Source organism: Mobula birostris, chromosome 28, assembly GCF_030028105.1.
Source record: "Mobula birostris isolate sMobBir1 chromosome 28, sMobBir1.hap1, whole genome shotgun sequence".
Taxonomy (NCBI): Eukaryota; Metazoa; Chordata; class Chondrichthyes; order Myliobatiformes; family Myliobatidae; genus Mobula; species Mobula birostris.
Genome location: NC_092397.1, coordinates 42,177,256 through 42,204,545, shown reverse-complemented (window position 1 = coordinate 42,204,545; position 27,290 = coordinate 42,177,256). Strand labels below are relative to the sequence as shown.

Genomic DNA, 27,290 nt, shown 5'->3' with positions numbered 1-27,290 from the left:
TCCCTCCTTTTTTAAAAAGTGGGGTTACATTAGCCACGCTCCAATCATCAGGAACCAGTCCAGAATCTAAAGAGTTTTGAAAAATTATCACTAATGCATCCACTATTTCTTGGGCTACTTCCTTAAGCACTCTGGGATGCAGACCATCTGGCCCTGGGGATTTATCTGCCCTTAATCCCTTCAATTTACCTAACACCACTTCCCTACTAACATGTATCTTCCTCAGTTCCTCCATCTCACTGGACCTTCTGTCCCCTACTATTTCCAGAAGATTATTTATGTCCTCCTTAGTGAAGACAGAACCAAAGTAATTATTCAATTGGTCTGCCATGTCCTTGCTCCCCATAATCAATTCACCTGTTTCTGTCTGCAGGGGAGCTACATTTGTCCTAACCAATCTTCTTCTTTTCACATATCTATAAAAGCTTTTATGGTCTGTTTTTATGTTCCCTGCCAGTTTTCTCTCATAATCTTTTCTTCCCTTCCTAATTAAGCCCTTTGTCCTCCTCTGCTGAACTCTGAATTTCTCCCAGTCCTCAGGTGAGCCACTTTTTCTGGCTAATTTGTATGCTTCTTCTTTAGAATTGATATTATCCCTAATTTCCCTTGTCAGCCACGGGTGCACTACCTTCCTTGATTTATTCTTTTGCCAAACTGGGATGAACAATTGTTGTAGTTCATCCATGCGATCTTTAAATGCTTGCCATTGCATATCCACCGTCAACCCTTTAAGTGTCATTTGCCAGTCTATCTTAGCTAATTCACATCTCACCCCTTCAAAGTTACCCTTCTTTAAGTTCAGAACCTTTGTTTCTGATTTAACTATGTCACTCTCCATCTTAATGAAGAATTCCACCATATTATGGTCACTCTTACCCAAGGGGCCTCTCACGACAAGATTGCTGATTAATCCTTCCTCATTGCTCAATACCCAGTCTAGAATAGCCTGCTCTCTACTTGGCTCAGTTGTCTCTGTCTCTCAGTATGGCTTCACACCTGCTCCAAGTGTGGGAGGAGATTCATTCAGTTCACCCACTTTGTGAGGCTCCAGTGAGTTTATAATACATAGAGAACACACTTCGGTCTTGTGTCAGTAAAGAAATTTATTCAGTCATCCCACCTGCTGAATCACTGGCATCTTCACATCAGGGAGGAAGTTGAAATAAGCTCTATGTGAACATTTTAATTATCATGGTGACTGAATCTAGTTGGAAGTTCATGTGAGACTGTTAATGTCAGATTCTGCAGATATTGCGACTGGTCACTGTGCATTAGAGGGTTCGTCCCGCTGATGTTAGTCTTAAAAGACATTGGTGTTTAATATTGTGGATCTGTGACAAATTAGTCAGTTCTATTTCAGATCCTGTGTCTCAGGTGCTTCCTGCCTGTCACACAGCTAATATACAGTAGAGAGGCCACTCAGTTCAACTGGTACCTGCTCATATTCCTATTGCACACCAGAGCTTTCAAACCCATCCCTGCTGTTCACCACTCACTCACCCTATAAAATTCAGGTTGCAACTGCTCACCGGTCTGTGAATGAACAGGTTTACTTTGAATTAAATCTGTAACTTTCTGGAAACTGCAGAAGATGAATTCACGAGTGTTGTGTTCCAAATAGTCTTCATTCCTCACAGCTCTGGACCAAGGATGAAGTCTTGTGTGGTTAAAATCTTTTTGTGTCATTTTCACTGACTTCGAAGGGCTGTGCCTCATACTGCCGGCCTGTTGCAATACAACACTCTCCTCTAAAGTACGACAGCAGAATGGTGGAGCAGAAACAAGAGAGGTCAGCACAAATGAGGGCTTTGGGGCTCCAGATCTGATGGAGGCTCGAGTTTATGTGGAGTAGGAGGAGGGAATCAGACCAGGAGGATGAGGCTGCAAATGAAAGTTCAGCAACATTTAGAAACTGATTGACTGAAAAAAGAGGTTATGTTTGCAAAATGCTGGGGGGAGTCAGTGGCCCCGGCAGCATCTATGGAGAGGAATAAATAGTTGATATTATGGGCCAAGACACTTCATCCTATCTAGACTGTGTATTTGTCTGTTTAGCTGCTGCCTGACCTGCTGAGTTCCCGCAGTACTTTGTGTGTGTTACTTTACAGTTTATTCCCAGCATCTGCTGAACCTCGAGTTTCATATCTGCATTTCAAAGTGAGTGGGACTTTGACAGTTGTCAGACAAAATGCCTGTTGACATTGAGTAATAAACAGGAGAAAATCTGCAGGTGCTGGAAATCCAAGGAACACACACAACATGCTGGAGAAACTCTGCAGGCCAGGCAGCATCTGTGGATAAAAGTACAGCTGACATTTTGGGCCGAGATTCTTCAGCAGGACTGGAGAAAAAACAAGGAGGAGTAAATTTTAAAGGTGGGTAGGGGAGAGAGAAACACAAAGTGACAGGTGGAACTGGGAGGGGGAGGGATGAAGTAAAGAGCTGGGAATTTGATCGGTGAAAGAGATACAGGGCTGGAGAAGGGGGAATCTGACAGGAGAGAACAGAAGGCCATGGTTGAAAGAAAAGGGGGGAGGAACACCAGAGGGAGGCGATAGGCAAGCAACGAGAGGGAAAAGGCGATGGGGAATGATGAGGGAGGGGACCGGAAGATCAAGAAATCGATGTTCATGCCATCAGATTGGAGGCTGCCCAGACAGAATACAAGGTGTTGTTCCTCCTACCTGAGTGTGGCCTCATTGCAACGGTATAGGAGGCCATGGATTGACATCTCCATTGAGTATATTGTTTGTGGAAGCTTGCTGTGTTCAAGTAGCTGCAGAGTTTTCTGCATAAAATCATTGACTGATTTTGAAACATGTGGCATGGAACCAGCACTTGCCCCTCAAATTAATCCAGTATGTTAACAACAGCACATCACCTCCCTTTTCCAGAATATAATTCAACCACACTATTACCATACATTCTGTAAGTTTACACAAATGGGACATCAGTGATATTGGTCTATAACTGGAAGGATCCAACAGGAGTTTCCCAGGTTTTAGAATAGACACTAGAATTGCCATTTTCCATGAGGGAAGATGGCCTGAATTCCAATTATGATTCAGAAATGTAATATTATCTCGAGAGCTGTTGGCCATTATGTTTAAACATGCAATAACATAGAAACATAGAAAATAGGTGCAGGAGTAGGCCATTCGGCCCTTCGAGCCTGCACCGCCATTTATTATGATCATGGCTGATCATCCAACTCAGAACACCGCCCCAGCCTTCCCTCCATACCCCCTGACCCCCCGTAGCCACAAGGGCCATAACATGTATCTGTTGCACGGATGTGCCTGAGAACAAACCCAAGTGCAGGACACAGGCACTGAGGTAGAGTCATGAGGCGTTAGCACCGCCGTGAACGGGGAACTGGTATCCAGGAGAGTCTTTGCACAGAGACAAGGGTCACGTAGAGTATCTGGGAAACGATGTGGAACTTAGAACTGACAGTCCTCAGGAATCAGATTTTCTCACATGGGAGTTGACCAATGAACTGGTAGCTCCTTGTTGTGATCACAGGGTCTTTATCCTGCATTTCCTGATGGAAAGCAGGTGTGCAGTTAGTGGAACCTGGGAATGATTGGAAATTCAACGAGGGGATTGAGGCCCAATTGCTGAGGTATTTAGCAAGGTGGGGGATTGCCAGAAGGGACCATGACAGTATCACCCTTTCCTGGAGCCACCTGACCTGTAATATTAATAACTTTCTTAAATTCACACAAAGAAAACTCTACTTTGCTATCACTGCTACAGCTAGTTTCCAACACATCAGGGTATTCTCTTAAAGCCTTATCCCTATACTGTTTAGTCTCTTCATTATTTTGATTATGTATTGCAGAAAATGACCGAGTCAGTAACTAAACGCTCTCCGTTTCAGTAACAATTGTATTACCTTCTTTAATCAATACTGGGAACCCAATGATTCCCACACCCTTATATTCTTATTCATTCCTCAAACATCTCCAAGTTTAATAGTCCTTCCAATACTTTCACAATATGACCTCCAGTAAATCTTTTTCACAACCTTCATTACTTTCCTCACCTGTTACACTTAATATGATCACGCAGAGAGTGATACTTCATAACTTCCTGAAATGCCTCAATTCTCTCAGTAACTGCCTCTGCACACTCCTCCGTCCACCATGGTACAGCTTTTCTCCTATCAATGCACTTTTTAATATGAATCTCTTCCACCACAATATGATGAATAATGTGACAGTGATTCTTTGCAGAAATCCACATCATCCTCACCAATCAGCCCAGACAGACACTCACCACATAAAACATTAAAACTTCTCCCAAACTGTTTTACCAAAGTTCCACTTCCTAAAAGTGGCCTCCTTTCCCCTATATAAATCCAAATCCAAGCTTATAAATACAGGAAAATGATACGCTCCCCAATGCTTCATACCACTCACTCACTGCAGCCTGAATGGTTGAAAGTAAAGTTAAATTTACAGTAGTTTCAGAACTATTATGAACATTAAATCTCGCAACTCTCCCACCAGTAAGACACACAAGATGTGAACTGTCTAAAACTCTTCTACAATCAAACCATCGCCATCATTCTGAGAACAACCCCACAGTGAACTGTATGCATTAAAATCCCTACACCACACAACCCTTAGTGAGCTAGAGCGACATATACTCTCCAATAAATCAATCGAAAGCTTCCCACAATAATATACCACGTTAATGCCCCTACCTGTTGAATCAAATATTTCTACAAGTGCCTCATACATTTCATTTACATCTACAACTCTATGTCCTCTCCCTTTCTTTATAAAATTTGCAACACCATTTTCTGTACCAGCTAATCTATCACGCCTAATTACAATTTAATCCTGGAAGGAAGGATTTAAATGCGGTAACAACCAGGTTTCCTGAATACATACGTCAGATAGATTGGATAAATCAGAAATAAACTTAAAGTCTTCACTATTAAAAATCAGGCTTCTAGAAATACGCCCAACCGCCCTTCCTTATGCAGTCTGGAGGAATGTCGTGGGCGTTTATGATTGGTGAAATTATGCCTTATCTGACTGGAAATAGAAAATATTCCAATCAGAGAGCTGCCTTATTCACCAAGCAAGAGACAGCAACGGTAGAAGCGCGGAAAATAACCGTCTAACCGCCGAAATAAACTGAAATTTGCAAAACACCGCCAAAAAAGCCTTCGTTGCTGAAATTAAACAACAGGTTTGTTTGTCGACCCTTTACCCCTTTACTGAAGTCCGACACATTTAAACCAAGTGTAGTTAATACTGCGATGGTGTCTGGGAATTTAGTTCACCGATTTCTTTCAAATGATAAACGATTGGAATAAAACCGATTCTCTACTTCTGTTCGTGCCCGGTCATTGTGAACGGGTCGCCCGTCAGAAAGTGGAGCTTTAACAAATACTCTGAACGAACCGTGACAGTGTTCAGTTCTCGCGTTGGAATGGGGTTAAGAGAAGTAACCAAAATGGGACAAAGCTTAATGAACCGCATTCCCCACCGTAAATACACCAGAAACAATTAGTGTCCTCTTCGGGGAAATATGATAACTGAGAGGAAATGACGGGGAGGGTTGTGTAAGGATTCCGTGTCTGTGCAGTAGGCAGGAATGTAACAGAGAAATTGGGATTGTACTGAGCAGCGGACCGCAAATTCTGATTAACGGGGATAAGATTCTGAATGAGCTCATCAACAAAAAACTTCCAAATCTACCTCAATTCCATGTCTCAACATTGTGTAACTCTTTTAATGAAACCGTGAGTGGCTCTTAAAAGAGCCTTTGATTTTCCGGTTTGTTTTGTCAGTAAACTTGTCTTCACTTGGAGCTGGTGTACTTGGTCACCGCCTTTGTCCCTTCGGACACGGCGTGCTTGGCCAGCTCCCCGGGCAGCAGCAGGCGCACGGCGGTCTGGACCTCCCGGGAGCTGATGGTTGACCGCTTGTTGTAATGGGCCAGGCGGGAAGCCTCGCCCGCGATGCGCTCGAAAATATCGTTGACGAATGAGTTCATGATGCTCATGGCCTTGGAGGAGATGCCGGTGTCGGGGTGAACCTGCTTCATCACTTTGTAGATGTAGATGGCGTAAGTCTCCTTCCTCGACCTCTTGCGCTTCTTGCCAGACTTGCTCGCTGGTTTGGACAAAGCTTTCTTGGCGCCCTTCTTGGGAGCGGGTTTCGCTGGATCAGGCATTTCCTGGTCGGTTTCAAACACAATAATGAGCAGAAGCTCTTCGGAGCGCGGATTAAATAGGCAGCGCCCAAAGCGGTATGTTAATGAGGATGGGAATTCTGAGCATTTCCATTGGCTGTTTGGAGAAATGAATCACCAATCGGAACGCTGGGGGATGGGAAGCGGCGCCAATGGGCGGGGTTACCGCTGTCGTTTAATGCGGGAGGAAGGACTGAAGGGCAGAGACAGGCCGGGGTGCGGGCTGAAATTGAAAAGGGAAACGCAAATTTCAAAAGCAAAATGAAAATAAAATCAGAAAAAAATTTTTGTAAAACTAAACACTAAGACGTTTAGTTCATGACACAGGGCAGCAGGAGAGTGAAGCAGAGATTTCGACATTTCAATATAAAGTTCAAATCGAGTTTATTTATGCACAGGTGAAAGAGACAACGTATTTGTAGCAGCATCACAGACACATTGCATCAGAGACGCAACACTGACAAGAAACACTGAAATTAAATATGAATTATACCAAAATATTCAAATAGAAGACTATCAGAACAAAATCAAAATAACAAAGAGATTATGCGGGCAGTGGGAGAATCATCCCTCTTGTGCTTCTTCATCTCGTCACTCCAGATTCACTGTCACACAACGCTGCCACTTTGATCTGGCCTATGCCTTCATTAACCAGGTCCAACACTTGCCTTTATTGGATCTTCTTCCTCCTTACACTAGTCATCGGGTTTGTTGGGGTGTGCCAATCTTGGACCTCAGGATTAGGTTTGAGAGTGGGGCTGGTGGAGATAATGCTGTGCAGTTTAGTATGGTGAGATATGTGGGACTATGGTGGATAGGGTAGTGCAGTCACTTTAATCTGGCCCATGCCTTTCATTAACATGGCCTGACACCACTTGGCTTAATGAACTGGGTGTGCAAAGGGACACATCGTCAGTAATGCAACCTGGGGTCACTCGGTGTTTCAGGTCTTTAATCATGAGACATCCTCACCCAGGTGACCCAGCCAGGGTTGATCAGGCCCAGCTTGTGATTATCCCATGGGCCAAGATAATAAGAGGCATGTAATTCTGCATATTGTGGGTATTTTAGACCTTGTTACTTGGCTTTATTTTGACCATTTGGGGAGTATAATGTTCTGAGGCCTAGTAATCAGGCTTTATCTCCAAGTAAGGTTCAACTTCCCTACTTTAAATTTACACCTGTCTTTATTTTGCCTCTGTGTGCCTGGGACTGCATGGATAAACAGTGTTTACCGCAGTACAAAGTAGTAATTAGGGCTGTGCAGATTGGTCCATAATTCCAAAATGCAAACATCTCTGAAATCTAGATTTTTTTGTGCTGACATGAAGTCACAAATGGAGAATTTTACCAGGATTAAATGGTTTGTCTAATGAAGACAGTTTCACAGCTCTGGGCCTCAATTCACTGGAACTTAACAGAAAGAAGAGTTACCAAATTGAAACCTATCAAATAGTGAAAGGGCTTGAGTGAGTGGATGTGGAGAGGATATTTCCTGTGGTGGGAGTGTATAAAACTGGACCACACCGCTTCAAAATGGAGGGGCATCCTTTTAGAATGGAGATGAGGAGGAATTTATTCAGCCAGAGAGTGGTGAATCTGTGAACTTCTTTGCCACAGGCAGCTGTGGAAGCCAAATCACTAGGTTTAGGCAGAGATTCATAGATTCTTAATTGATCTGGGCACGAAGGGATACAAAGGAAGGCAGGAGATTGGGGCTCAGAGGAAAAATTGATCAGTAATGATGAAATGCCAGAGAAGGCTCGGCAGGCAAAATGGCCGAATTCTGCTCCTATATCTTCTGGTCTTATGGACTCACTTGGTGACTGAAACTCTCCCAGAGACTGTTGATCTCAGCTTTGACTCAACCCAGCACCTGAGGCTCCACATTACTTATATAAGGAATACAGACCTTCTTTGTTCTCTGATTAAAGAAATATCATCTCATTTCCATCCTGAATGCTTGTCATTTAATTCTGAGCAACACACACTAAATGCTGGAGTAGGTCAGCACCTATGGAAAAGAGTAACGAGTCGCTGCTTCGGGCTGAGAATCTTCACCAGGGAAGGATCTGATGAAGGGTCTCAGTCCAAAGAGTCGACTGTTTACTCTTTTCCATAGGGTGTGCCTTTCCTGCTGAGTTCCTCCAGCATTTAGTGTGTGTTGCTTTGGATTTCCAGCATCAGCAGATTCTCTTGTGTTTGTGATTTACGCCTCATTCTGAGGATATTTTCCTCAGTTATGGAGTTCTTATTCAGGGGAAACATCCTGCTTGCCTACTGTCTGTCACATCCTGAAAGAATATGACAGATTTTCTCATTAACTGCAGGGAATACAGACCCAGCCCCCTCACTCTCCTCTTACATAACCAACCTTCCATCCCTGGCACCAGTCAGTGTGGGGAACAGTCACTGCATTCCCTCTATTGCAGGGATATCCTTCCTGAGGAAGTGTGACCAAACCTGGGCACGATACTCAAGGTGTGCTCTCACCAGGGCCCTGTATAATCCCAGTGAGAAATCTGTACCTTCTTCTCCACTCCCCCTGGATCACAGGACAAAATACTGTTTGCTTCTCTCTTTACTTGAACCTGCTTGTTAACTCAAGTGATTTGTTTACAAGGACGCCCAGGTCCCTCTGAACAACCCCGTATGGAAATGACTCAGTTTGTTCCTGGGAATGGCTGATCTCACATTTCCTCACATTCTGTTCCATCTGCCACATCCTCAACCATTCACTCTCCTGTCTACATTCCCCAAACCTTCTCACTACTGACACTGTCCCTCCTGCTCTGCCACGGCAGCAGATGTAGTCACTGAGTTATGCAGCACAGAAACAGGCCCTTCAGCCCAACACATGATGCTGACCAAGTGGCCATACAAAACTATTGTCACTTACCTGCATTTGGCCAATGTCCCTGTGAAACTTCCCTCTCCACAGTCCAAGAGATATTGCAATGGTGCCCATCTGTACCACCACTTGGGGTAGTTTGTTCCATGCAAACAGCACATTCTGTGTACAAAACCTGCTTATCAGGGTCCTATTTAAATCTTCCCTCTCTCACTTTATACCTGTAATCTCTAGCTTCCAACTCCATAACCCTGGAGATAACAGATTTACTATGACCGTATCAATGTCTGCCATTATTTTTTCACCTCTCTAATGTCACATACACTCTGGTGAGAAAGGTCCTGGCCTATCCAGCCTCCTGTTAAATCCCTTTTGCACCCTCCCCAGTTTAATGTCACCCTCTGATCCCAGGGCAACTATAACTGTACTCCGTGCTCCAAGAGTAGTTTCCCCGAGGCTGGTCGAGCTGTAATGTGACTTCATAGTCCAGTGCCCGATGCTCTGACCGATGAATGCGAGTGTGGCGAACAGCTTCTTCACCGTCCTGCCTACCTGTGTTTACACTCTGAAGGAATTCGATATCTACACCCCGATATCTCTGTTTTACAGCACTCCCAGGGACAGACCACTCCCCACGGCAGTTCTGCCCTGGTTCGTCAATGACAATGGAACATCTCACATTTATCTGTCATTCCTCAAGTCACTGACCTCATTGATCACCGTCCTGTTGTAAAGTTAGTTACATGGTTTCACACTCAACGATATCACCAACTTTAGTGACATCGATAAATTTGCTGAGCTGGGCAGTGACGTTATCAGCCGAGTCTTTAATAAATGGACAGCAGCAGCAGCCCTGACTCAGCTCCCGGGCTTTTCCTTGCAGCGAAACACGCGCAGTGCTGGAGGCACTCAGCAGGCCAGGCAGCATCTATGAGAAACAGTAAACAGCCAACGTTTCAGGCCGAGACCCTCCATCAGCATCTCCACAATTTCCTGTGTTTGGTTTTCCTTCGATCCTATATTACCACATAATATGACCCATCCTCGAATCCTCTGCCACTACTCCTGCCCGAGAAACGTGCAGAGAGACAGAGGCGGGGAGGGGAGGAGACAGAGTCAGAGTGACGGACAGAGCCGAGACCGGCCTCTCATCTTCCAGGTCCGTCTTCACTTTAATACACCCGGCAATTTCCAACGGTTTATCCAAAACACAGTGTTCCAGAAAAAAAAAACCTCCCTCACACACCACGTACAAATTGAAGGATTTCTTGGAATTTACTGGCGGTCGGACTTCATCCAATCAGAATACAGTGTGATTGGTGCAGGATTAATTTCAAATTGCCCGCCAATTTCAGAGCGCCCAGCAACGGTGCTGGATTACTTATTAAAAATTATTTATCATTAATTTTGTCATGGATTATACTATTTCAGTTTCATTTAATAAATGTAATATCTAATCCCCTGAGTGAAGATTTAAATGCATAATTACGGAATCGTTTCTCTAAACGTGTGAATTCATTCCTGTCCGAGACGGAAAAAAGGATAAACATCGATCTTATTGCATTCAAAGGTTCTGTCGTTATCACCAACTGAAAAGGCAGATTCGCAGGAATATTTCAAGCCGAACCGATTAATCTGTTTCAAATGTAACTCAGCTGAATGTACCGATAAAAATAATTAAAAGTCCATGGATACGGCTCCGTCTGCGTCTGTGAGGCGGTGGGTGGCTCTTAGAAGAGCCTTTGTTTTGTGCTCAGGAGGAAGTGGGAGTTTTTCAGCCGCCGAAGCCATAGAGAGTGCGGCCCTGGCGTTTCAGAGCGTACACCACATCCATGGCAGTGACCATCTTGCACTTGGCGTGTTCAGTGTAGGTGACCGCATCCCGGCTCACATTCTCCAGGAAAACCTTCAGCACCCCGCGGGTCTCCTCGTAGATCAGACCCGAGATCCGCTTGACGCCGCCACGGCGAGCCAGACGGCGGATGGCCGGTTTGGTGATGCCCTAGATGTTATCACGGAGCACTTTACGGGCCGCTTGGCTCCGCCTTTGCCCAGTCCTTTGCCTCCTTTCCCTCTGCCAGACATGATGCTGCTTCACTCAGGTCGCTGCTCACTGACAAACTGCCTGCTGCTGTCTCCTTTTATACACAGCGCCCCGACCTGCCCGAGAAACGCGCAGAGAGACAGAGGCGGGGAGGGGAGGAGACAGAGTCAGAGTGACGGACAGAGCCGAGAGCGGCCTCTCATCGTCCAGCTCCGCCTTCACTTTACCACAACCGTCAATTTCCAACGATTCATCCGACACAAAGCGCTCCAGCGAAAAACAAAACTCCCTCACACACCACGTACATACTGGAGGATTTCTGGGAATTTACCGATTCTCCTGCTTTAAATTATAGGAAGTGCTTTTCCATTCTGCAAATCCCCGAGGCCCTCGGTCTATCCCTCCCCGGCCCCATGACCAGTGTGAGCGCCCTCACACACAGCAGTTGGTGGGAGAGGGTGCGGTCACTTCCAGTGATGAGAGGGTTAATTCATTAAAACAACTGTTCCTCTGGGTTGCCAGGGAAATGAAAGACCGGTCACATACAGGAACAGGATACATAACCAGATATATAGACCGCGCTTCTGTCGTCTTCCAAAGCCCAGGTGAAGGGGTGGTTGAGGGGCTGGTGTGAGGCGGGTGGGTCTTCAGGTACAAGGATCATTGGGTCTCAAGGGAAACGAGAGACGGATCCAAGGAGGAGGGGAGCCAATAAGTTTCCGGGGGAGCCGCCTTCGTGCTACACGGAAGGGTTTAAACGAGCAGGGATGAGGTCCGACACAGTGATTTTCGGGAACAAGGTTAAAAAAAATCAGGACTTCCAGGATTGTATTACGACGCAAACCATGTGGCTGTGGGGTGGGAAATCGATATTTCATGCAGTTTAATATGTTGCTGAGGAACTGATGCGGGAGCGATGTCTTCATGGATCAATGGGCTCTCTTCCAGGCAGGTGGGAGACCGGGACAAACAGGGTCATTTGCATCTGAACAGGAGGGGAACCAATATCTTCACCAGGAGGTTTGATGGTGTCACTTGGCAGATTTTGAACTGGAGCAGCAAGTGGGAGAATGTATGTATGACAAGACAGTCTGAAAAGAACGCGAGCCAATGTCAGGCTAATAAACATGGTGGGACTGATGGGCTGAAATGAGTTTATTTCAACACTACGAGTGTTACGTTAGCAGAGGGACAGGGCCGGCAGCTCAACATTCCTGGGTTTGATTGTTTTACATGTGAGTGCGGGGGGTGGGGGGGTTTAAAAGATGCAGAGGTTACCCCACTGGGAATGTCACAGCAAACCAGAAGGCTCATTTACAGAGGCAATCTGCAGTTACACTGATGGGATTATCGTATTGGCCCCCAATATGGAGAGGTGCAGAACAACAGGGTTGTCATAGTGAGGGACTTGATCTTCCCTATAATTGACTGGATCTTGCTCAATACTTAGATGAGCAAGATTTGTTCAGTGAATCCGAGCAGTGTTTGAAACCTTATGTACAGGGCCCAACCAGAGTTGAGAACATACAGGAATTAGTTTTGGGAAACGAGCCACACCAGATGACAGCCAAGAGTCAGTGAACACTTTGGGAACAGTGATCACAACTTTTTTTTTTAGTTATGAGTAAGAATAAAATTAGATCTTGTATGAAGGTACTAATTTGCAGGAGGGCAAGTCAGGACAGAAGAAGACAGGAACCAAGGGGCATTGATTGGGAGCAGACACTGTCAGACAAGTCCACATCTAACATGTGGGAGTTGTTTAAAGAGCAGCAACTCTGAGTTCAGGATCAGCATGTTCCAGTGAGGAGTGAGGAGGAGGAAGGGAACTTTGGATGAGCAGAGAGATCCTAAATTTAGACAGAAGGAAATGTAAGGTTTAAGCTAAAGTCAGACTGGGTACTTTTGGAATATAAAGATAGCAGGGAAATGCTAAAGCAGATGATAGGAAAGGCTAAATTGGGGCCACAAACAGTCCTTGTAATGTGGGACCAAAGATAATCCCAACGCCTTTTTGACTTGTATTAATAAAGTGAGGATAACCAGAGAATGGAAAGGTTGACTCAAGATTAAAGGAGGAATGATGTGGTTGAAGTCAGACCAAGTAGCTGAGGTACTAAATGAGTATGTTGTGTCAGTATTTACTGAGAAGAAGGAATTGAATGACAATGAAAACAGAGTGAGACATGCTAATGTGCAGAGACGTGTTGAGATTAAGAAGGAAGCTGTGCTGGGACTTCTGAGAAGCAATAAGATGGATAAGACTCCAGGGCCTGAAGGCATATATCCTGCAATAGTGAAAGAAACAAGTGAGCAGATTGCTGGCGATTTGACAAGGATCTACGTGTCCTCGATCACAACATGTGAGATCCCTCAGGACTGGAGTGTCGCAAATGTTGCAGCTTTGATCAAGAAGGGAAATAACAAGAATCCAGGAATCTATAGGCAAGGCAGCCTCATTTCAGTGGTAGAGAAGCTACTGGGGAGGATATTGAGGCACAGGATTTATGCACATTAAGAGACAATCAGAATGGTTTTGTGTGGGCAGATCACGCGTGATAAAATTGATTGAGGTTTTTGAGGAGGTGATACAGACTAAGATATAGGAGCAGAATTAGACCATTTGGCCCATCAAGTCTGCTCCGACACTTCAATATGGCTGATCAAGCCCCAGTCTTCTGCCTTTCCCCTGTATCCCTTCATACGCTGACCAATCAAGAATCTATCAACCTCCGCCTTAAATATACATAAAGTCCTGGCTTAACAGCTTCCTTTGGCAATGAATTCCACAGATACACCACTCTCTGGCTAAAGAAATTCCTTATCATCACATTCTACAAGGATGCTCCTCTATTCTGACGCTGTGTCCTGATATTAGACACTCCCATCTTCTGCACATCCACTTTATCACTGCCTTTCACCATTCGATAGGTTTCAATTGGGCCATCCCTCATTGTCCAAAAATTCCAGTGAATACTCGCCCAGAGCCATCAGACGCTCTCCATATGACAAGCTGTTTCATCCAGGAATCAAACTGGAGAACATCCTTTGAAACCCACCCAATTTCAGCTCATCCTTCCTAAGATAAAGGGCCCAATACTGCTCACAATACACCAATGAGACCTCCCCAGTACTTTATAAAGTCTGATCATTATTCTGATTGGTGCAGATATTGTGGGTCAAAGGGCAGGTTGCCATCTGTTCCATATTGTGTACTGATGAATATGTTTGATCTAACAGCTATTGCAGGGACATGGTTACAGAGACTGGGACTGGGAATTCGACATTCCACGATATTCAATGTTCCACACGGAATCTGCAAAATGGAAAGGAGCAGGGTGGGTTTGTTCACAACGTGCTGGTGAAGGAGTGGATACAGTGCCTATAAAAAATGTTCAGTCTCCTTTGAAGTTATTATGTTTAATTGTTTTGCAATGGATTTAATTTGGCTTTTTTGACACCGATCAACAGAAAAGACTCCGCAGTGTCAAAGTGAAAACAGATCTCCACAAAGTGATCTAAATTAACTGTAAATATAAAACACAAAATAATTCATTGCCTTTGCATTCACCTCCTTCAAATCAGTAATTAGTTGGTGCACCTTTGACAGTGTTTACAGTTGAGTCTGTGTGGATGGATCGGTGTCTATCAGCTTTGCACATCTGAACACTGCAATTTTCCTCATTCTCCTTTACAAAACTGCTGAAGCTCTGTCAGAATGCATGGGTTGCTGAGTGAACAGATCTTTTCAAGTCCAGCCACAAATTCCCAATTGGATTGAGGTCTGGACTCTCACAAAGCCACTCCAAGACATTAACTTTGTTGTTTTAAGGCATTCCTGTGCAGCTTTGGTTTTATGCTTGCGGTCATTGTCTTGCTGGAAAATTAATTTTCTCCTAAGTCGCAGTTCTCTTGATGACTGAATTAGGTTTTCCTCCAGGATTTCCCTGTATTTTGCTGCATTCATTTTACCCTCTACCTTTATGTGCCTTTCAGGGCCTGCTGCAGTGAAGCACACCCACAGGATGATGCAGCCTCCACCACACTTCACGGTAGGGATGGTGTGTTTTTGATGTTGTGTGGTGTTTGGCTTATTCCAAACTCAGTGTTTGTGATGGTCAAAAAATTCAATTTTGTTTTTGTCAGACCACAGAATCTTCGTCCAACTAACTTCAGAGTCCCCCACAATTCTGGGAAACTCCAGGCAAGGTTTCATGAGAGCATTTTTCAACAGTGGCTTTTTCTCTGCCACTCTCCCATAAAGCTGCGACTGGTGAAACACCCGGGCAACAGTTGATGTATGCACAATCTCTCCCACCACTGAAGCTTGTGACTCCTCTAGAGTTATCATAGGTCTCTTGGTGGCCTCCCTCACTGGCCCCTTCTTGCACGGCCACTCAGTTTTTGAGGATAGCCTGCTCTTGGCAGATTTACAGCTGTGCCATATTCTTCACACTTCTGGATGAGTGACTTAACTATACTCCAAGGGCATTCAGTGACTTGGAAATGTTCTTGTATCCATCTCCTGGCTTGTGTTTTTCAATTACCTTTTTGCAGAGCAGCTCGGAGTGTTAATTTGTCTTCATGGTGTAGTTTCTCCCAGGATACTGACTCACCAGCAGTTAGACCTTCCACTTACAGGTGTACTATTACTACAATCAATTGAAACACCTTGACTGCACACGGTCATCTCCATTTAACTGATTATGTAACTTCAAAAACTAATTGGCTGCACCAGTGATGATTTGGTGTGTCATATTAATGGGGGTGGATACTTGTACAGAAAATTATTTTGTGTTTTAGGTCTGTAATTAATTGACAGCATTTTGTAGAGATTTGTTTTCACTTTGACCCGAAAGAGTCTTTTTCCATTGATTAGTTTCAAAAAAAGCCAAATTCAATCCACTGAGATTCAATATTGTAAAACTATAAAACATGAAAACTTCCAAGGGGTGTGAATACTTTTCATAGGCATTTCATATGTCGGGAGAATGATGATGAAAGAGGAAGGGAAAGAAGACATGGCCTCAAGATCCTGAGGTGTGGTCAAAGGCATTCAAGGAAATATTAAGTCAAAGAACATACAAAGAGGCAAGGGCTGGTGGTAGACAAGAGAATCAGGAATTTTCTAGGAACCAGTGATGAGATAAAAGCTAAAAGTAACAAGGAATACACAGAGAAGTTAACTCAATAATTTGCGTTACTGTTCACATTGGGACACAACAACCATCCCACAGGTATCTAACGGTGACATTTCAACATTGTGCCATAATGTGTAATGATTGCCATCACAAGGGAGAAACTAATGGGACTAAAAGCAAACTTTACCAGGTCCTAACAACCTGCACTGAAGGGTTTCACAGGAAGTCTGGAGAGAAAGTAGAGACATTGAAGTCTGTCAAAACTCACTGTTACAGAAAGGTCCCACTGGAGTTGAAAACCATTGTTGAAGAAGGGTGGAAGATAAAAAGCAGGTAATTGTTGTCCTGTTAACTTCACTTCAGGTACTGGAGTCTATAACCTATGAAGAAATAACAAGTCATTTGGAAAAGTTTAATGTCATTGAACTAACTCTACAGGGTCTACAGTCAGATTCACACAGATTCCATGACGACCAAAGTTCCCAACTGAGCTTGTGTCCGTAACCCCCTCAACACCACATTATGAACAAGGTTATCCTCCTCTTTGTCCCATTTCTCTGCATTTGGCCCATGTACTCAAATCCTTTCCTTTCCATCTACCTGTCCAAGTACCTTTATAATGTACCTGAATCAACTGCTCCCCCTAGCAGCTCATTCCATTTACTGACCAGCCTCCAGGTCCCTCATGATTTTACACACCTCTGCAATATCAGCACTCATTCTCCAACATTACAGGGAACATTGTCCGAAACACCTTTCCACAAATCCTTTGAGATCCAGTAACATCCCCGTAAATCTCCTCTGCACTCTTTCCAGCTTAATGGTGTCTGTCATACTGCAGGGTCACTAAAACTAAACACTATTTGTGAAATGTGGCCAAACCAACGTGTTGGACAACTGCAACATTTCATCCCAGCTTCTATATTCGGTGCCCTGACTGAAGGCCAGTGTTCCAAAAGCCTCTTCACCACCCTGTCCATCTGGAACCTTGTCTCGGACCCTGTAACCTGGGATGTTGAATGTTCAGTCATGTTTGACAAACATACCAGAGATTTGAGACTTTACAGGGGAAGTTGGAAAAGTGGTGTTTTTGGATTTTCAGGAGCCATTTGCCAAGGTGCCACATGTAAGGCTGGTGCACAAGACCAGAGCTCAGTACTGGGAAGGAAGTGTGTTAATACTGACTGAAGACTGGTCATCATACTGAGACAGAATAACAGGTCTGTTTCAGACTGGGATGATACAAGTACTGGAGTAACCCAGCAACCAGTTCTGGATCGTCTGAAGCTTGGATGAGGCATTGTTTGTATTCAGGAAGGTTTCCTGAAACAATATCTGGTCCACCAGGGAGGGGAACATTCTTGACTTCACCTTGGGAAATATGGGACTCAGCGGAGTGGTGGCAGGAACAACCAGTGTTCAAAGAGGAATTAGACAAGTCGTTCAGGGGAAATGACCTGCAGAGCTGTGGGGACAGAGTGGGGAATGGGACTGTGGAAATGTTGAAGCAGGAGTTGGTATAAACTTGATGGGTCAAATAGTCTCGACAATCACAGAATGATTCTCTGCCCAATAATAGTCTGAAAAAATCATTCTGGTCACCAGTGAATCTTCCAAGCTCCAGGATGGACAAGATCAATTGTGTAATAAGTGCACACTTCTGTCAAAACACTGACACTGTATACCAAGCACACTGAGCTGCCAGAACACAGCACCGGCCAGTGAGGACACAGACCAGTACAACACACAGCTCTCTACTACAAAGTTCAAAGCTGAAAGAAAATGTACTATCAAAATACATTTCTGTCACCATATGCAACCCTGAGATTAGTTTTCTTGTGGGCATACTGCTGGTTCGTTACAGCAGTTGGGGAGGCTTTAAACTAATTTGGCAGGGGTGTGGGAACAGGCGGGAAAGGATGCAGGATAGGACAGATGGTAAAAAAGCAAAGATCGCATGCAGTCACACTGTCAGGAAGGGCAGGCAGATGATAGGACATAACTGCAGCCAGCAGGGTGAGTATCAGTGTATGAGGGATGCAGAATCACTAAGGGTAGCAAATGCAGTACTCAAACTGTTATATCTCAATAGTTGGAGTATAAGAAATAAGGTGGATAATGTTATTGCCCTATTACGGATTGTCATATATAATGTTGTGAGCAACTCTGAATCATGACTGAAGAATGTCTGTAGTTGGGAGCTAAGCACCCAAGGTTACACGTATCAGAGGGACAGGAAGGTAGGCAATGCGATGGCGTGGCTCTGCTGGTAAAGAATGATGTCAAATCAGTAGAAAGATGTGACATTGGATCGGAAGATGTTGAATCCTTGTGAGTTGAGTTAAAAAACTGCAAGTGTAAAAAGGACGTTGATGGCAGTTGTATACAGGCCTCTCAACAGTTGCTGAGATGTGGACCACAGATTACAAAAGGAAGCAGAAAAGGCAGGTCAAAAGGGCAATGTTGTGAGAGATTTCATCGGAGTCATGGGAGATTTTAACATCAAGTTCCTGGATATCAATATCTCTGAGGATCTAACCTGGTCGCAACACTTCGATGCAGCTACAGTAAAAGAAGGCAAGACAGTGGATATATTTCATCAGGAGTTTGAAGAGATTTGGTTTGTCACTTCAAGCACTCAATAACTGCGATAGACGTACCACAGAGAGCATTCTGAGAGGCTGCATCACTGTCTTGTATGGGGAGCGGGGAGGTCTGAAAGAATCTACAGAAAGCTGTAAAATTAGACAGCTCCATCTTGGGCACTAGCCTCTGTAGTATCCAACACATTCTCAAGGACTGGTGCCTCAGAAATGCAAAGTCCATTATTAAGGCCCCAATCCTCCAGGACGTGCCGTCTTCTCATTGTTACCATCAGGTTGGAGGTACAAAAGCCTGATGGCACGCACTCAGCAATTCAGGAAAAGCTTCTGCCCCTCTGCCATCTGATTCCTAAACCGACATTGAAGCTTCGGACACGACCCCACTTTTTAAAATGTATATATATTCTATATCAGTTTCTGCACTATTTTTACTATTTAATATACATATAAATTATTTACTGTAATTTATTTACTCATAGAAAACAGAAATCTACAGCACATTACAGGCCGTTCGGCCCACAATGTTGTGCCGACCATGTTACCGACTCCAGAAACTGCCCAGAAATTCCCTAGTGCATAACCCTCTATTTTTCTAAGCTCATGTACCTATGTAACAGGCTGTTAAAAAAACGCTATTTTATCTGCTTCCACCACAGCCATCAGTGCATTCCACACATCCACAACTCTGTGTGGAAAACTTACCCCTAACAACCCCTCAGTACCTATTTCCAGGCACCTCAAAACTATGCCCCCTCGTGTTAGCCATTTCAGCCCTGGGAAAGAACCTCTGGCTATCCACAGGATCAAAGACCCTCATCATCTTGTACACCTCTATCAGGTCACTTCTCATCCTCCATTGCTCCAAGGAGAAAAGGCCAAGTTCACTCAACCTATTCTCATAAGGCATGCTCTCCAATCCAGGCAACATCCTTGTAAATCTCCTCTGCATTCCTCTTCACATCCTTCCTGTAGTGAGGTGACCAGAACTGAGCACAGAACTCCAAGTGGGGTCTGACCAAGGGCTTTACCTCACAGCTCTTGAACTCGATCCCACTATCTCCTGTCGCACTCACCTCAATAATAAGTAAATGCTTTCAGAGGAGGTCAGGGAATACATCTGCAGTGTGCTGTGACCCACACGGGACCCCCAATTCGCCTACTGACACAACCGAACAACAGCTGATGCAATAGTCACAGCTCTGCACATTGTCCTTGGAGAAGAGTGATGCTTATGTCAGAATGCTGTACAGGGCCCTGGTGAGACCACACCCAGAGTACTGTGTGCAGTTTTGGTCTCCAAATTTGAGAAAGGACATTCTTGCTATTGAGGGAGTGCAGCGTAGGTTCACAAGATTAACTCCCGGGATGGCGGGACTGTCATATGTCAAAAGAATGGAGCGACTGGGCTTGTATAATCTGGAATTTAGAAGGCTGAGAGGGGATCTTATTGAAACATATAAGATTATTAAGGGATTGGACACGCTGGAGGCAGGAAGCACGATCCCACTGATGGGTGAGTCCAGAACCAGAGGCCACAGTTTAAGAATAAGGGGTAGGCTATTTAGAACGGAGTTGAGGGAAAACTTTTCCACCCAGAGAGTGGTGGATGTATGGAATGCTCTGCCCCAGAAGGCTGTGGAGGCCAGGTCCCAGGATGATTTCAACAAAGAGATGGATAGAGCTCTGAAAGATAGCGGAATCAAAGATTACGGGGATAAGGCAGGAACTGGATACTGATTATTGATGATCAGCCATGATCACAGTGAATGGTGGTACTGGCTCGAAGGGCTGAATGGCCTACTCCTGCACCTATTGTCTATAATGCTGTTCTTGGACTACAGTTGAGCATTCAACACCATAATTCCCTCCAGCCTCCACAAGAAGCTTAGAGACCTCTGCCTTCATCCTGCCTTCCGTAGCTGGATCCTGGACTTCCTGTCAGATAGCTGGCAGGTGGTAAGAGTGGGCTCCCTCACCGCTGTCCCTCTGACCCACAACACAGGTGCCCCTCAGGGCTGTGTACTGAGCTCCCTTCTTTACACTCTATATTCCCATGACAGTGTCGCGACCCACAGCTCCAATCTGCTTATTAAATTTACTGACGACACTACACTGATTGGCCTAAATTCAAATAATTATGAGGCAGCCTACAGAGAAGTCATCATCCTGACACAGTGGTGTCAAGAAAACAACCTCTCCGACAATATCGCAAAAACAAAGCAGCTGGTTGTGAACTACAGGATGCATGGAGACAGGCTAACTCCTATTGACATCAATGGATCTGGGGTTGAGAGGGTGAACAGCTTTAAATTCCTCGGCATAAACATCACCGAGGATCTCACGCAGTCTGTCCATACCGGCTGTGCGGTGGAAAAGGCACAACAGCGCATCTTTCACCTCAGACTGTTGAAGAAATTTGGTGTAGACCCCAAATCGTAAGAACTTTCTACAGGGGGACTATTGAGAACATCCTGACTGGCTTTTTAAAATTAAATGGAATAGTTTTAAGGTCACAGTGAGAAGGGGATCTGAAGTGTAAATATTTCACACAGAGAATAACTGGTATCCCGAATGAGCTGCCAGAGGTGTGTGGGGGGGGGGGCAGAAACCCATAAAGTCTCTGTTCAGGAAAACTTCCCCGGAACCTCTCGTTCACTGTGTACATGCTGCCCTGGTTTAACCTCCCAAAATAGAGTCACTGGTCTATACAGAAATGAAACAGTCCCTTCGGTACAACTCATCCACGCCGACCAAGTTGTCGAGCTGAACTCGGCCCATCTGCCTGCATTAGGCCCGTATCCCTCTCAACCTTTCCCATCCATGTGACTGTGCAAATATGTTTTAAGTATTGTACCTGAGGCAGAGAGCCGGTGCAGTGAGGCGCTGACAGACACTCACTGTTCCGCGGGCAGGAAGAGGAGAGGCGGATCCCCAGTGAAGCCGAAACCCCAACAAGTGGAGACCGACTCCACTTCCCTGCAGAGCCGTCCCGTCCATCCGGATTTACCGCGGCCGCCCCGCACCGGGCCGTTTCCCAGGAAACGACGTCGGTGAAGGAGGGCCCTCTGTGACGTCAGCGCGTCAGTGTCGTAATCATATTGTGTCACGTGCCGGAGGGGCAGCGGGAGCTGTCAATCACTGTAGCAACTGGGAAACTTGCGAACATTGTAAATAGAATGGGGACAGTGGAAGATTTCCGGGATCAATGTCCCCACCCCCACGGAAATTGAGTGTGTTATAGACAGTAATATTCATATTTTAATCTGACTCTTCACGGTCTCAGAAATATTTAATGTTTATATCTTGTATATTTTTGTGTGGATAATCTTTTGTAATTTTGTGGAAAACACGTTGTAACTGAATCACTGAACACACCGTGAAAAAAGAGCATCACGGAAAAATACTGTCAAAGTCAAAAGTTAAACCCAAGGCAAGTTGTTATTATAGTACTTATATGTCACCATATAGTTCAAAGTACAATTTATTCTGACAGTGCATACGTGAAACCATGTACTGTACAACCTACTTGGAAGGAGGTACAGAGGAGATGTCAGGGGTAAGTTTTTTATGCAGAGTGGTGAGTGCATGGAATGGGCTGCCGGCGGCCGTGTTGGAGGCGGAAACGACAGCGTCTTATAAGAGACTCCTGGATATAAACATGGAGCTTAGAAAAATAGAGGACTATCGGTAAGCCAAGGTAGTTCTAAGGTAAGGACATGTTCGGCACAACTTTGTGGGCCAAAGGGCCAGCATAGTGCTGTAGGTTTTCAATGTTTCTATTATGTTTCTGCAACCCTGAGAGTCTTTTTCTGTGGGCAGTCTTAACAAAATCTACAGAACAGTACCTGCGAATTGTAAATATGAGGAAAGATAAACTTTCAGCAAACTGTGCAAATGAAGAAAGATATATTGCAATAAATAACGAGTATGAAATAACAATATAACAGAGCTCTTAAATAAGTGTTGCTATCCCCTTTTGTTCAAGACACTGATGGCTGAGGGGTAGTAACTGTTCTTGAACCAGGTGATGCGAGTCCTGAGGTACCTGTACCTTCTACCTGATGGCAGCAGTGAGAAAAGAGCATTGCCTGGGTGGTGAGGATCTTTGACGATGGACGCTGCTTTCCTACGGCAATGATTCATGTAGATGTGCTCAGTGGTTGTGAGTGTTTTACCTGTGATATACCGGGCCGAATCCACTACCCTTTGTAGGTTTTGCCACCTCCGGGATGGAATCCCATTGGTCATGATGCATATGCCTTGGGGTGGATTTGATCCCATGATGCAGGAAATAAAGGGAATTCTGAAGTATGAGTGAGTGCCCTGATTATGTGTCTGAATGGTCACGTGAGAGTCACTGTCCTGGACATCTAAGAGAACTCTGGTGGCGTGTGTGTTCACACATTATGGAGCAGAAAGAATGAAGTCTGTTGAGAAGTGGGTGGAATGGAAGAAGGGAGCGCTTGCAGAAGTACAGATGTTGTTCGTCCATCATTGACATCGATGAGGACCTCGACACCATTATGATGGTGTCGAGACTAGCGAGTGATTTGGATTTAAGTGAGGGAGAGCTGCGCAGCGTCAGCCTCACTCTCTTCCCAATTCCCATCTGGATCCAGTGGCAAGACAGAGTCTAGACGGCTGGAGATGGGACTAGGCGCAGTGGATGACCAGGACGTCTTCTGTGTCTTGTCCTGCTCTACATGTTCCATGACGCTTGCAGAGACCGCCTTCTTGACCGTTGGAACTTCCATTGGTCTCGTCCGCTCAATCCGCTGGAGTCTGTCTTCACATGCTGGGATGTACAGATATAGGGAGAAAGGTGTGAGGAAACTTTCAGCTGGCCTGTGGTGTTGACCTGGAGTGAAATGCAAAAATAATTGGTTGCTTCTCACAGTAAGAGCAGAGAAGATGAAATAAAGTTAGAGAAAAAAGACTTAGAAAGAACAGGAAAATGTAATCGAGTCTACCTCAGTGTGTAACAAGACACAACTGGTACCAATGTCTGAGTAGGAAGTAGTAGGAACCTGCTGTACCCCTGCCTCCCACAGGTACGGTTACAACAAAGCCCACCCCAGTCGTGTCTCCTGAGTACTCGACCAGGCAGGTGTAAACCTCTCTCTAGCACGATGGGAGAATGAGCAATATGGGGACTTTTATGCACTTTGAACTAAAATGGCGTGTTATATTGAAGTGTTTCCTTCACACTCCACAGTGACATATGATAGACAGTATTGCACAAAAAGCAGATGAGCACGTTAATGAATTTATAAAGGAGACAAGCAAGATATTTCAGAAGTTCACGGATTTACTCGATCGTAATGAATGTTGTTGTAAATGATGAGTAAATTAGCCCAGGTTAAATAAAATGCAGACTGTTACTTGTTTGAGATGAAAAGAGGTAAGTAAAATTCTGAGTGGTTTACAATAATTCCAGATGAAATCAAGTGATTCAAACTGTTAAGGGAATGGATAATATTTGTGTGAGGACTGGAGACTCCCTGGAATGCTCTACCATTATATCAGTAATATTGACCGTTGTATAAAAATATTGTGACAGTTGCCCGTTATTTTATTAATTTGATTAATTTGATTAATTATTTATTAATTTGAACGTTATTTTAACTTGTATTCTGTTTTATATTTAATAAAAATGACAGTAACCCCATTGTTTTTGATCATTGCGAGATTAACTTCTGTTTACAGTTTCATTCTTACTTTCAACATTACCTGCTTTACATGCTTTTGACTTGTCACCCACTTGTGACTGGTATTATTTTTTTGTTTTGAAAAGCGTATAGCATTGTTTAGAAAAAGCTATTCTAAATGATGGGTTTTGCTTTTCTTTGATTCACTTTAACAAACATGGGGATGTTGGCGGTGGACACAGTAGGGGTAAAAGTTGGAGACAGCTTGGCCACTGAACTTAAAGATACCCTCAACGCCAAGGCAACTTTGATAACAGTCAGTTTCAGCCTCTATCGCCATCACCACCACAGACTATGAAGCTTACTTTAAATTATCCTTTCCCAAACTGTACTGTAGAAGCTGTACAATTGTAATTCTGCCCATTGTAAAATAGCACCTGATGTAAGCCCGCATGCTTGGCATTGACAGCTTCTTCTCCAGATCCGATACTGGGAGAAATGTTAGTGGGTATGTGGTTTCTGCACCTCATGTCACTGATGAGGCAGCACAGCTCCTGTTCCATTCAAACAACATGACCCATAGTTATGAATGCATGTTGGGACTAAACGGTCGAATTGTTGAGTGTGCTGTAGGGGGCCCAGACATTCGGAAGGTGGGTTAACAGTGCAATCTCTACCCCTCAATTGTACTGAGTTTGATTCTGTTTACCACTTTGATAAGAAGATTAGAGCTGTGAAGGGAGCACTGGACTGCACTGCCCAGAGAAATCACACTTGCCAATGGAACTGCTTTGAACGATGGCCATAAACTTCTCATCATGGACTGCATGAATCCTCAGCTCTGAAGCTGCTTCATGAGGATGAGGGTGAAGTCTGTTACTGCAACTACCAGGTAATGGGATCAGATTTAGGTAACATTACGTGCAATGTCCATGTCACCAGTGATCCTATAATTTATGTTAATGGCACTTACAGTATTGGCTGGCAGGCCTACTGCTGTTTCCCAAGGGTATCCCTTTGCCTTTAAATGGTATACTTGGCCCGAACAAGAGCTGTCAAGGGGTTATTGTTCTTTGGCATATGTAGCAGCGAATACGTAACACCTGCCAGCATTGACGGATGAGGAGAATGATGAGCGTTACTGGATTGTAGTGTTCCTGTTCTGGAGATCTACCAGATGGGATCGTGAGAACATCAGTATGACCCCAGTGTTGCAGTGATCGGCTAACAACACTGCTGTAGTGCTACATGATACAAGTCTGGTCATCAAAGACATTTCTAACAAAGTGGCAGCAAGCTGTATCATGGCCTTACAAATCTGAACAGCATTAAACTTCCTGTTGGCCGAGAGGGGAGGAACTTGTGTCATTATTGGACTGAAATGATGCAAAACATCGTCGATTTTATCCGTGCAGATCCCGTTAGAAGCTGCTAAAGTGAAGAAGTTTGGGCAGGAGTTACATACGACTCTATCATCAGCTTTGGAACCCTTCTGATTAGCCTCATTCTCTGCCAGGAAGTTTGTGTAACTCCAGTGTATAGTGGGCAAGGGGGTTTATATTCTTGCTGGTGTTGAAACTTGTTTAGATATCTTACTGAGAGCACTCTGTGGAGAGAGGACCCGAAGGACAGCTGTCTCCTATCGTTCAGCAATCCTACTCTGCAGACAGACGATGACAGGATCACTGGGGAGACTCGAATTTTCTGTGCAATTCAGCTGCATCCACAATTCATGTGGTCCTTTACAGGACGGAAAGGGAAGTGGGGACTGTGGATGTTACAGCAAGTCAAGTTAATGTAGCGCCTCGGCAAGGATAGTTCACAGACAGTGTGCAGTCAACCCAGGGAAGAAAGGTCTTTGAAGAGCAGAGTTTCCCTTTGCACAGCAGGGGACTGGAGCCATTTTGCACACCAAAGCAAAATGAGGATGCAAACGAAGTGTTCCAGGATGACACTTAATATTGGCCACACACAAGAGAAATCTGCAGATGCTGAAATCCAAGCAACCCACACAAAATGCTGAAGGAACTTAGCAGACCAAGCAAATCGATGGAAAAGAGTAAACAGTCGACGTTTCCGACCGCTACCCTTCGTCTGGACTGATATTAGTTAGTTACCTTACGACTGTGGTGGGAACATGCGGGAACTCATAGTTGACAGCAAAAGCCCCGGATTAATATGCTCGGAATTATGGACTCTGTGTAACAACGAACAAGTAACAAAGAACGGTGCTGAGATATAGATTCTCAGGGGATACTTGAGGAAAGAGGTTGACAATAACACCACTTTCTTCTCGGAAGGTTCACAGCAGCCCGAGCAATTCCATCCTTCCCAAATCCCAATGGACTGATTAGCGTAAACATCAATTCTTTGTCCGCTTTTATTTGTCTTTTGAATTCAGTATTCCCGTTGAATAATGAAGTAAAATCATAATCTCCCCGTCGGGGAATTGAACCCCGGTCTCCCGCGTGACAGGCGGGGATACTAACCACTATACTAACGAGGAATTGCTGTTTGTAGCTCATGTCATGCACATTTAAGAGGACAAGAGGATGAACAGAATTACCTTAATGTTTCTTAGCTGTAATACTGGAGCCTTTCACTCGTGTCCCTCCCACAGCAGTGTCTCAGTTTGCTCCAGCGATTCAGTCACCTGTTGTGTTCAAGGATTAGCGAAAGGAACTGCTCTCATTCGAGCCCAAATCCGTGTTGTTGGAATCAACATTTTCAATCACAGTTATATATTTATATTTCTGTTTTTTTAGTGCGACAAGCGGGAAACGATATGCA

General features: G+C 44.5%; 1 protein-coding gene and 1 non-coding gene across 3 annotated transcripts; both read right to left on the bottom strand.

Annotated features, from left to right (window-relative positions):
- Positions 1–936: 936 nt before the first annotated feature.
- LOC140189263 (histone H2B-like) lies at positions 937–21,865 on the bottom strand. Of its 2 annotated transcripts, none has more exons than XR_011883483.1 (3): positions 21,707–21,865; positions 16,518–16,629; positions 937–1,881 (listed from the first exon to the last, which is right to left on the bottom strand). XR_011883483.1 is itself a non-coding variant. In XM_072245954.1 (3 exons), the coding sequence occupies exon 3, from the start codon at positions 6,193–6,195 to the stop codon at positions 5,821–5,823; it is 375 nt and encodes a 124-aa protein (XP_072102055.1). In that variant the 5' UTR covers positions 6,196–6,198; positions 16,518–16,629; positions 21,707–21,865; the 3' UTR covers positions 5,810–5,820. The 2 variants fall into 2 exon arrangements, 1 of the variants encoding a protein (XP_072102055.1); XM_072245954.1 differs by lacking the exon at positions 937–1,881 and adding an exon at positions 5,810–6,198.
- A 5,069-nt stretch (positions 21,866–26,934) lies between these two features.
- trnad-guc (transfer RNA aspartic acid (anticodon GUC)) lies at positions 26,935–27,006 on the bottom strand. The gene has a single exon. It is a non-coding gene; the product is annotated as a tRNA-Asp (tRNA).
- Between the last annotated feature and the right edge of the window lie 284 nt (positions 27,007–27,290).

Excerpts from the sequence above, each read along its gene's own strand:
- LOC140189263 (XM_072245954.1), bottom strand. The coding sequence starts at position 6,195 with ATGCCTGATCCAGCGAAACCCGCTCCCAAGAAGGGCGCCAAGAAAGCT.